This window comes from Poeciliopsis prolifica, unplaced genomic scaffold, assembly GCF_027474105.1.
Source record: "Poeciliopsis prolifica strain line A6 unplaced genomic scaffold, Auburn_PproV2 SCAFFOLD016, whole genome shotgun sequence".
NCBI classification, from domain to species: Eukaryota; Metazoa; Chordata; class Actinopteri; order Cyprinodontiformes; family Poeciliidae; genus Poeciliopsis; species Poeciliopsis prolifica.
The window spans coordinates 4,595,601-4,607,294 of record NW_026562391.1 but is presented as its reverse complement, the minus strand read 5'-3'; the positions used below and the strand labels follow the sequence as shown (position 1 = coordinate 4,607,294).

General features: G+C 38.6%; 1 protein-coding gene across 1 annotated transcript; it reads left to right on the top strand.

The window, feature by feature from the left end:
* Positions 1–53: 53 nt before the first annotated feature.
* LOC129366995 (uncharacterized) lies at positions 54–11,243 on the top strand. The gene is made up of 5 exons (XM_055041170.1): positions 54–168; positions 8,553–9,527; positions 9,689–9,730; positions 9,843–9,990; positions 10,402–11,243. Exons 2-5 carry the CDS (start codon positions 8,558–8,560, stop codon positions 10,505–10,507), a joined length of 1,266 nt encoding a protein of 421 aa, XP_054897145.1. The 5' UTR covers positions 54–168; positions 8,553–8,557; the 3' UTR covers positions 10,508–11,243.
* The last annotated feature ends 451 nt before the right edge of the window (positions 11,244–11,694 follow it).

Here is an 11,694-nt window from a genome sequence, read left to right as displayed (position 1 = left end):
TCCCAAGGAGACGCCCCGAAAAATACGGGCCATTATTTGAAGTTTCCTCGACAGCAAACGGTGTGAATCGTGACCTTCGGCGGTTGTTTGCCACCTCATTTAACTTCACACCCGACCGGGGACGCTTTCAAAGAACCGCTGCTCGACCCACCTGCCTGACATGCTCAGGTGAATCCTTCAGGCTAATTCAGAAATTCAAATGAACAGTAATCATTCACTGCATTTTATCCCCCCCCCATCAAAACAGATGCAACTCAGAATCAGCTTGCTTCTCATTTCATACCTATGCAGAACCATGTCATGCCTTCCTCCTGCTATTTTGAACTTACAAAAACTTTTCAACAAGCATGTGGCAAAGGTGATTCAGCAATCCCTCCATCCTTGTGCCAGTGTGGACAATTGATTGGATCAAGTTGTCTGTATTGTCCTCTACCACTATAATCTGGATAACGTGCAAAGTAAAATTTGTGATTAAGTCTTTCGACACTTAATTGTTTAATTAACCCTCTATTAATTTACTTGAAGGTTTTAAAAAAGAGCCATTATTGGGTATTTTTAAACCACTCGTCTCCAGCAGTTTTATATAAAACCTCTCCGGTGTTTAGACACAATGTCAGCGTGTTGCTATGTTATATATCAATTTCTACATGCAAAAAAAGTGACTGGCATGGCACTTTGTTGATCCAAATCTATCCTAATGAATTAATGAGGTAATTAATTAAGTTAAAAACCGGTGGATTTCAAATATATAGATTTTTTTATGAGAAAAAGAAAAAGCTGAAGGCTGTACGGATAATGCCAGTAGAGACCTGCAAGTCAAAAAGTTACGGTTGTGTGGCAGACGGTAAACTGCAAGTCATCGACTTTGCAACAGCTCTGCATCCTGAGTAAGCATGTGGTGACTGTGGAAATGACTTCTTTTTAAAAAGAAACTGGCAGCAGAACCAAACCATCCGCCTCCACTGACAGCAGATCACTTTATAGGATGGGCGAAAGCCTCTCATCAAAGCTTTGAAAAGTGCATGTCAAAGAAAAGAGTGCCAATTCATACCTCGGTTTGTTAGGGGCTTCGGGTTTTTCTACCATCTACAGCCTAGAATACTGTTCAGGAATTTAGATAAGAAGTTGTTACTCAGTCCGACTATGCAGATAAACCACAGATCAACCAGCATCAGGGTTTCTGCAGGTGTAGCTCATCATCTCTAATTATTTATTTCTCCTGAGACGTCAGTCTATTTCCCTAATTTACTCTTACAGTAAGCAACTCCAGTTGTAATTGTTTTTATTCAGTTGGACTTTTAATAAGACACAGCTTAATAGAGGTATTTTCTTTTGAACTTCTTTTGCAAATTTTTCATTTATACAGCGTTTACATCCTCATTATTTGCAATAATTTATTTAGTTTGAAGTAGTTAATGTCATACAGTGATACGGTGTCTACTATATGTTTTTCAGTTATGTGTTTTTTATTCAACAACCCAAAACATGGCATATTTGTGACCACTAGGAGGTGTTATAGAACAATAAGAGACAGGATTTATGTTTCTTGCTGCTAAAGACAAGGATGTAACGCCCGGATAAACCACGGCTAATCTTTAAAGCCTACAGACAATGCAGTGTCAATGTGTATGATTACTGCTGTTGTTCCTGATTTATTATTCTCACTCGAGCAAGCAGCAATTAGCAAACACCTGGTGGAACTGCGCATCTGCTGAGCGCATTATAAGAGATACTTATAATCTCAGTCCAACTCTGGTGAAATTATTGTTAAAGTGTTAATAGAGGAGCTCAGTGGTGATGGCTGCTTGAATGTGGAGTTTCAGAAAAAGCTGGTGTTTTTAAAGAGACAGAGGGCCAAATTATTAAGTCAAATTTATTACTTACATAGGTATATGTATGGCATTTTTATAGCAAAAGAATGGACCATATTTACTTGAATGCGCTATAAAATACCATGTCACTGGAAAACACACCATGCTGCCCCTTTAAAACTCTACCAGACTGAAAAGGACTGTCCAGATTGTAATCGGCACAAAGTTCAAAAGCCAGCGTATGTGATGGTTTGGGGGAGCGTTAGAGCTCCCCCTGAAAGGTACAAACAATTAATGGAAGAACACATGCTGCCATCTGAGCAGAGTCGTTTTTGCCACATCATGCACGTTTTACAGCAGTGTGTCTCAGCAGGGAAAGAGTGCAGGTAGTAGACTGTCCATGGGAATCAGGAGGAGACTGATGATTCACGGTCAGAGCCCGGATGCCACCGGATGAACATGATCAGCAGAGCAAGACAAACCAGGGCCAGAACCACGTCGCCCACTCTGGCCTCTTGGATCTTGTGGAAGATATCGCAAATGTTGTGGTTTAACCACAACATTGGGTCTAAAATATCATTATAGGTTTTTTTTTTCAGTTCAATTCATTTCAAAGTTTATTTACTTAGCACTTACTTATAAAATAAAGGTTGTGGTTTATATACTAGACATTACTACCTGACTCATCTCCACTGGCGCCTTCATGCTAGTGCGCTCTCCTGACCACATCTAATAATCGGCTCATCATGAACCACCAATCACTAATGTTTCACTCCTTAAACTTATTTACAGCAACCTCACACGGCCAAAGTACTTCACAATAATTACAGCATTACATATTGGTAAAAGGTAGAAATACAATTCAATTTGACACTAAAATACAAATAACATATAAATCCTGTCAGTTTAATTTCAGTAACAGCATTTTCCCCATAAACTCATCCATCAATCAGATCAGTTTAATGCCACATTTTTCTTATTTCAACTGGTCTGATTACTTTACATAAGTGTCACGTTTCAAGAAAAAAAATCTTGTTATTTCTTTATCCATGCAAATAAGTAGAAAAAAAGAAGAAATATGATAATTGATTCTTTGTCATTAGTTCTGATAAAATACCTATTAGTGAAAGCTACAAACTATTGGTCCAACGGTGATGGGCTTCAATGCACCAAGGCTTAGAACAAAACGCAACTCTCTGCTTCGACAAACCTGTGAAAAGTAAAAAAGTAAACAATTTATTTATTCATCGTGAATGATAAACTGCTTATTAAATAAAGTAATTAATTAATCCCCAAATAATTCACATCCTGCCAGGTTGAGATTAGAAAATATTTTCAATTAACCAAGAAGTTTGTTTCAGATAGAAAATGAGAAATAATGAAAAAATGTAAAAGGATTACTGTTTCTGCAATTAGATTTCAGAAAGAGTGTCAATTTGTAGCTCAGTTTTTCTGCAAGAGAGGTGGGTAGATAGTGTGACACTATCAACCATTTAGCATTGTTAGCTTAGCTTCAGACTGCTTGCCTCCATTTCACTGGCATTAAATGAACAAAGAAAAAAAATCTCATCAACCTGGGTGCAAAGTCAGACGTTTTGAAGTACCTACTGGTATCAGTTTAAAATAACATGTGTTGCTTACTTTGACTAGGACACAATGTCAATGGGCTAAATGTTACATTTTTTGAAGGTCCCATTTAAACTCTGACGGTGAGACATAGTTGACATTTTTAGTTCTGAAACAAACAACAGCAACCATAAGAAAAAAAAACAAAACAAAAAATAAGTTTCACTTTCTGTTTCCTATTTTTTTTTTTTATAATTTATTTTGTCACCTCAAATTGTTTACTAGTTGTGGGTGGTCTGATTAGGTTACAATGTCTTTTAAATTATTGTTGTTTTGTCTGTTTCTTGTAGTTGCATTTTTAAGTTCAACTCATTTTGTTAATGAAGTCATGTGTCCTACATACTTCTGGCTACCTGATGTCTTGCTCCACCCACACATCAACACAGTTTGTTTTACATTTATTCATGACTTCGTGACGGATAAATCGGTCGTTCTGGTCGTCGTGCATCCTCCTTACTACTTCAACAGATCCATCTGTAGGTGAGAAAATCTAAAACATGGAGATTAAGAATGAAGTGAACTGTGTCATTAATATATGTTAATAGCCTTGTGTTTTGCCTTCTTAAATTAAAAATACCTCTAGTATCCTTCTATCAAGATTTTATTATAGATACAGACACATCTCAGTAAATTAGAAGGGATATTCTGATGAGATTTATTTGTCAGATTAAAAGCATCTCTGAAGACAACAATCTTTAAGCAAGAATTATACGTACTTATCATTGTGTGTGACAGTTTCCCTTGAACTGAGAGATAAAAGCAATTTAACTTTTCAATGATATTCAAATTCATAGAGATGATTTTTTACCCCATTAAATGCAGTTTTGCATGTCATCACTTAACATAAAGCAAAAGCAAGTTTATGTTTCTTTACAACTATAATTCTAGTGCATGTGTCTCAGTCATTTTATGTCATTTCGAAAGAGCAATTGCCATAATTTTGCTCTACAAATTAACAAATTCTATGTGGTAAAAGAAGCTTTTCAGACTGGAGAAGCATTTGCAGTAGTTTTCAAACAGATCACAATGGACAAACAGGAGGTCTTCTGATAAAAACAGCTTGACAGGTTCAACGAGATCCACAATCTTAGACTACTTTGGATTTTTGTCTTGGTTGAATTCCTTTTTGTTACTTGTACCCATGAACAGTCTTTGCATTCACCACATTGTAATGAAACTGACTCACTGCTTTACATGTTGGCAGCAGCTTTACCACCTTCACAATAGAGAAACAGAGTGTAATTCCAGGATATTTCGGGCAAAACAGATGCTTTCTGTGCGGCCAAAACACCTCGACAGTCGAGATGCTGAGGTTGTGGACGTGCAGCAGCAAGGTGGTCGTTTCAGCCCTGCATCGTGAACACTGTTCTGCAAAATCAGAACATCTAAACACGGATTTAGCCTGCCTTCCAAGGCATTCCTGATCAACACTATTTACACTACAAGCAGCTCTGCGCAGCTGCGAACCCCAGAAGTGCTCCAAGAAGCATGCATGGGAAATGAGATCGCACAATAAAGCCAGTAAGAGATGTCAAATCAAATATTGTAGTACTCACCTTCAAATAAATGATCCTTCCACTTTCACTTTTCTTCCTTGGTGGAAGATCCTGTGGCGACTTGAGCAAGAGAACGGACCAAGCTTTTCTTGATTTAGGTCAGTTAGAATTGTCAAAATTATTTTTGTTTGCTAAATGTTTCTATAATGAGAAAAAATGTGACTGGCGTACTCCAATCTATTTTTTTTTTTTTTTTTTGAGAAAACAGCTTGCAGTTTTTCTCCACAAACCTGCTTAGCAACTTGTTTGTTTTTACAGTTTATTTTTATTGCTTTGTGTCAACCCCACTTCCTGGCATGAACTGTCAACAGGTAGGCAATGCAAGGGGAGGTGTGCAGACAAAAGGACTTGTAAGGCAGCATTTGTCTGTCCATATATTTCAGCTTTCAGCTGTTGTCCATTTTACCAACAGGGATGTGAGCTTCTGACTTTGTCTTAGTCGTCTGTGAACCATGAGTTTCAGTGGAGAGAAACAGAGGCCATAACTTGATTTTGGTGACACCACAGGCATTATATCCCCACAAAGATATACACAGTTTTATCTGAATTCACTTTAGTAAAAACTCTGTCACAGTCATCTTCTCCTGCGCATCTAGTCTCTATGATTTTGGTTGGAGCTTCTTTACTTTATCAAAACAAGTTAGTGTACCTACTCTGGGTATATCAGTCTTTAAAGTTTCAAAACTTTCTTTTGCCGAGGCCCAAATGTGAATGTTTTCACCTCTTTGGCTGTCTGTCTCTCTGGCTTCCATCACAACTCTCACTCTCTATTATTGATCATTTTGTGTCAGCAGTTATGACAAAAAACTCAAGCTTTTCACGACTTAACATTTAAATGGACATTTAACAGATAATGGCTGTGTTGAGGAATGTGTATAGAAACTCATTGGTTACATATGAATGACACTACCTTTTCGGCTTTCAGTTTTTCACTTCTATTTTACCCCGTTACATTAGTTGTAGAACCAGAATCCATTAGCATTTTCAGCTCACAGAAAATGTTAGCTCATCAGGCACAACTTTTACAACTCATCTTATTCAAGCACATTCACATTTGAGCCTCATTTCCCTCTTGTACGACATGTTTTAAGACACTGTCATCTATCTATGTGGAGTCACAACATTGTTGTCATACCTGTGCACACCAGTCTTCCATTCGTCCTATTTTTCCCACTGCATGCATTTACATGTCATTGCCTGGTAAAGAAAACTAGAGGTGAAGAAGATCACTACTTCCAAGAAACCCAACTTGATGTGAGATCTTGGTTTCTGTCTCAGACTGTAGAGAGAAACAAAAACTAAGCTAAGGCCTGTAAATTTACACTTGTAAAACTATCTGCCCTTTTTCATTCTCCTCTTTTATTTTTCTTTCGGTTTCAAATCAAATTCTTTCAAATCAAATTCTTACCTTTCTTTGTCGTCAAAATCAGGTTGGCCTCTTTTCTTCTCCCCGTGACGCTCAATGCTGCAAGTTCTCAGTTCATTCAGATTGCGAATCCACTGCTAATGTGCCAGAAAATGTTAAACATGTTCAAATAAATATCTGTAGACCTCAGGGGTTTGTTTTGTTTTTGTTTTTATAGCTCCACAAGTTTAAGAACAGCACAACAAAAGCATGAAAACAATAAAATAGAAGTGTCATATAAACATTATCAACAATAGCAATATATCCTAATAGGAATAATAATAATGGTTTTCACCTTCCCTCGTGTGTTTAATGAGACGTGTTTAGGTGTTAGCTTGCTGACCTTCAGCATGCTTCAAATGCTGCATCTAGTTTGCCTTAATATCAGCCTCCTGCCTGCTCTTTGTCTTTTTAAGCCCTGCCATCTTGGTCAGTTTGATTTTAGAAGCGGCCGACGGCATTTTTATTACAGCAACATTAAGTTTCCTCTTTCCATATTTAAAATGACTAGAAGAAGCCTCACAGTGTGAACTGAGGGCAGCCAGCAGTAAACCATTCAGGATTGCCAGATATACTGTACAATGACACCAAGGAAGGAATTATTTTTGGAACTGCTTGAACCTTGACAAAAAATAACAGAAAAATAAAAAGTCTGAATATGTAAAATTATTAAATTTGATTAAATACGTAGTACGTTTGTCTGCCATTTGATTCTTCCGTTGTGCTTAGATGCAGGAATTTGGTAAACAGGTTTGTCAGGTTCCATGTTGTCAGTAAGTGTACATCGCTTTCAACAATGACTGTAAAATCCTCTGCAGTAGCTGAACTGTGAAAACTGTGGGGAAGAGGTGTTTTGCTTGATGGTAAAAATATGTGGTTTATTATATTATGCCCTAATAAAAACAATTCTAAGTTTATATTTTAGCTTTAAATAAATTTATGGACATGGAAAATTTGAAAACAATTTCAAGGGGTACATTATTTTTACAACACTATGCAGGGAACAACTTGTTTAGTTGTCATAGTGGATGATGGTGGCAAATGCAGAAGCAGGAAGGCATGGAGTGGATGATGAAAAAGATTAAATGAAAACAAATGATGAAGACTAAAACTATGAAGTCACAGGTGTCCAGGGCAGCAACATAAATCAAGGGATAAATCAGCAAGGAGACATGAGGAGAGTACGGAGAAACCAGAGGAGTAATGAGAGGAACCAGCAAGGAGTGACTGAAAGAGAGGAGCTTAGGCACTGGAGGGTTGATTGCTGAAACAAAGAACCGGGCTGATTGGCAAATTTATTGCATGTGTGGGGGGAGAGAGGCACAGGGGGCGAGGGGTCGCCAGTCCATCGCAGGGTCAGACAGGACAAATAACCATGCACACACACACTCACACCTAAGGAGGATTTATGGAGACAAATCAACCTAACGGTCATGTTTTTGGACTCTGGGAGGAAGCCAGAGTACCTGGAGAGAAGCCACACATGCAAACTCCATGCATAAAGACCAGGGGCTGGGAATTGAATCTAGAACCTTCCTCTCTTACCACCTGTGTCACTATACTCCAAGGCCCAAAACAAGACTAATCTAATCAAAATAAGAAATAACATAGAATAGTGATGAAACTAAAATAACTAATAAAGGACTGAACCAAGGTCAAACAAAACATAGCTGATCTATATAATAATAGAGGAATTAAGGAACACAGAAACAAACCAAACCCAATAAAAACAACCTGAAAGTGGAAAGAGTAAAATGACTGCATATGTATTTTATGAATGTATTTTTATTTATTTATTTAAATCCTGTTTAAACCTCGCCACAAAGGAGATTTCTGGTTAAAGTGTCTGGCTTTTTAGACATCTGGTTACAGCATACGAGATGTTACCCCTCCCTGATAGGTCAAAGCTCACCTGTCACAAAAGGTTGATCAAAGGTTGTTTATTTCCTGTTTCATAACTTTTAAATGTTTTAATCTGACAGAAAAATTTTTGTGCAGTCTTTTCTTCCATCTTCTCTTCTTTAGCACTTTACAAGCTTGGTGTCACATTTTGGTTCGTCACTGGAAGTCCTCAGAGTAACGAATGGAGACATATAATATTTTACAGCTTTAATATTTAAAAAAAAAATAATAATTTATTTACATTTTTGACAGATAAAATGGAAAAAGGGGAAGGCCTTTCATCTATTCCAGACATCCCATACGTTCCAGATTTCCCAGATATGCCAGATACCACAGATGTCCCAGATATTACAAATATTCCAGAGATCGACGATATCCCAGCGCCGCCATATCCTGGTCCGCCATTGGACTCAAGTGTGGTCATCAATCCACCTACACCTGTTGATCAGCCAGTGAGCCAGCCTCAACCTCAGAAGTATGAAAAATCCGCCGACCAGCAATATCCCCAGCCTGTTGCTCAGCAGTATCAGCAATCTGCTGACCAGCAATATCCCCAGCCCGGTGTCCAGCAGTATCAACAATCTGCTGACCAGCAATATCCCCAGCCTGTTGCTCAGCAGTATCAACAATCTGCTGACCAGCAATATCCCCAGCCTGATGTCCAGCAGTATCAACAATCTGCTGACCAGCAATATCCCCAGCCTGTTGCTCAGCAGTATCAGCAATCTGCTGACCAGCAATATCCCCAGCCTGATGTCCAGCAGTATCAGCAATCTGCTGACCAGCAATATCCCCAGCCCGGTGTCCAGCAGTATCAGCAATCTGCTGACCAGCAATATCCCCAGCCTGATGTCCAGCAGTATCAACAATCTGCTGACCAGCAATATCCCCAGCCTGATGTCCAGCAGTATCAGCAATCTGCTGACCAGCAATATCCCCAGCCTGATGTCCAGCAGTATCAGCAATCTGCTGACCAGCAATATCCCCAGCCTGATGTCCAGCAGTATCAACAATCTGCTGACCAGCAATATCCCCAGCCTGATGTCCAGCAGTATCAACAATCTGCTGACCAGCAATATCCCCAGCCTGTTGCTCAGCAGTATCAGCAATCTGCTGACCAGCAATATCCCCAGCCTGATGTCCAGCAGTATCAACAACCTGTTGCTCAGCAGAACCAGCAATATTCCCAGCCTGTTGTTCAGCAATATCAACAACCTCCTCAGTTTGGTAAGAGATCAGAAGTCATCTTGAGTGTTGTTTATTCTGCATTTCAACCTAATTTCGCCCTTTTTCCTCCAATCATTGCCTCTTTTCCTACATGTGCTGAAATCTTGACCAGTTCGTGGTTCATTCAGTTAACTCCAAGTTCAATGTTTTTATATGTTTAGCTCAACAACAAGTTGTACAGCAAAATCAGGCGACTCAACCTGGTGAGTCACTTTCTCAGTTAGTGTCTTTTAATTGAAGATTAGTATAAAGTTTAAGAATGCACAGTAGAACCCATGAGTTAGTGGCGAGTTTTTAACAAAGTGTTATCGACAGCAAACCCTGTGGTGGTGATGCAAGTGAGACCAACTGAGGCTCCTGGAAATATGTTGTGTCCACACTGTAAGACCAACGTTGTGAGCGTAACCGAATACAAATTGGGCATGCTCACTTGGATAATTGTTGGAACACTGTTTTTCGTTGGGTGAGTAATAAGTTGAAGTATTCTTTTCTAGCCAACGGGGTTAGCAGTGCTGCTGCCCTTGCAGCCACAGGAGGGTGGTGGAGAACATTTTTTAATTTCCACCCCTGGATTCACTCCCTGTTTGTTTAGCACTTTTCTTTACACCTTCGGTCCATGCACATAGAGGCAGTTTGCTTTCTTGTTTAAAACAAACAAACCAAAAATACACTTGGTTTTTCAGTTTTTATTTATATATTTTTTATTAAACCAAAATGAAAGATGGGAGAACAGACCATTATCCGATTTTTGTGCTAAACGAGAATGGAGAATCCAGATAAAGACTGCACACTTTTGGATGAATTAACTGTTTTTTTAATCGAGTGGTCTTACTATATTATTGCTTTGTCTTTTTTGATCATACCCCTTGTCCAGGTGTTGGCCTTGCTTTGTGATCCCGTTCTTCGTGAGCGCCTGCAAGGACGTGCAGCATTCCTGCCCGCAGTGCAACAACGTTCTGCACGTCTACCGCCGCATGTGATTCACATGTGAACTGCAGTTACTGACAAATTTGTTGTACCTCCTTTAAAAGAGGACTGACTGTAAAATGAATACATTTATTAGGTTTCCCTGAAATCTTTTAACAAACCATTGATATTTTACTCTTTATGGTGTCTCATTAACAAATACTTTTTTTTAACATGTTTTTCAACACTAACCATTGACATGAGAATGTGGTTCTGGTTGCAAAAGAAGATTTCTCTTACTTTAAATAGTGCAACATTTGATCATTGTTGTAACGAATCAGAACATAATATCTACAAAAATATCTAAAATGTTTAATTTATCTGTTCATTGAGGTCTTCTTGCACTGTACAGTTATTTAATTGAGAGCTGCACTGTGAAACTACAATTCCCAAAGCCTGCAGGAATTGATGCGGTCATAGAAATAACTGTGTTTTGATCATCATTGGTAGATGTATTTACATGTGTTTTTATTTAAAGGTAATCTTGTTTATCATCTTATAAGCAATTGTGTTTCTGTAAGCAGAAGAAGAGACAGAACTGTGACAGCCCAAAATACAGTGTATCTGGAAAGACCTGCGTGTGTGTGTGTGTGTGTGTGTGTGTGTGTGTGTATGTGCGTGCGTGCATGCGTGCGTGTTTGTGTGTGTGAGCTTGTATTTGGTACAATGTTGGGCCCATTTTTACATAAAATACTACATGACTTCATACAACTAAATGTAACGACATAATAAAATGTCATAAATTCCTAAGAGAGCTTCATGCAGAACATTTCTGACACTGACATGCAATCCTGGCAGACATCGGATCGATTCTGTTGTGATACCAAAAAAGAGATTATGGAGCCTCATGAGGCTCAGGGCTACATATTGTCACTGGAAGGAGACAGAGTTACTCTGATTAACAGAAGATGTAAAACTGATGCATGTAAGATTGCAGCCAGGTTGAAACAGATGAATAGATTTTACTGCCATCAATGATCAATAAAGAGCTTTTGCTTTAATAGCCCCAAACAACAGCTTACTTCATTCAATATTTAGTCTAACACCATGGGAAAAATCATGTCCGCAACATATTAAAGTAAATGAATAAGTGAAAATGAATAGTGGGGTGTTTCCTGAGACGTCTAAAATTTTACAATATGGCTGAATGTCACCATCAAGTGGTCAGGTGCAAGAATTACACCCACTCTGTTCTGAACAC

Bases quoted from the DNA above. Each gene is read 5' to 3' on its own strand.
- LOC129366995 (XM_055041170.1), top strand. From the start codon at position 8,558: ATGGAAAAAGGGGAAGGCCTTTCATCTATTCCAGACATCCCATACGTT. The intron at 9,528-9,688 runs GTAAGAGATCAG...TTATATGTTTAG, and splicing joins TCAACAACCTCCTCAGTTTG to CTCAACAACAAGTTGTACAG. The intron at 9,731-9,842 runs GTGAGTCACTTT...TGTTATCGACAG, and splicing joins AAATCAGGCGACTCAACCTG to CAAACCCTGTGGTGGTGATG.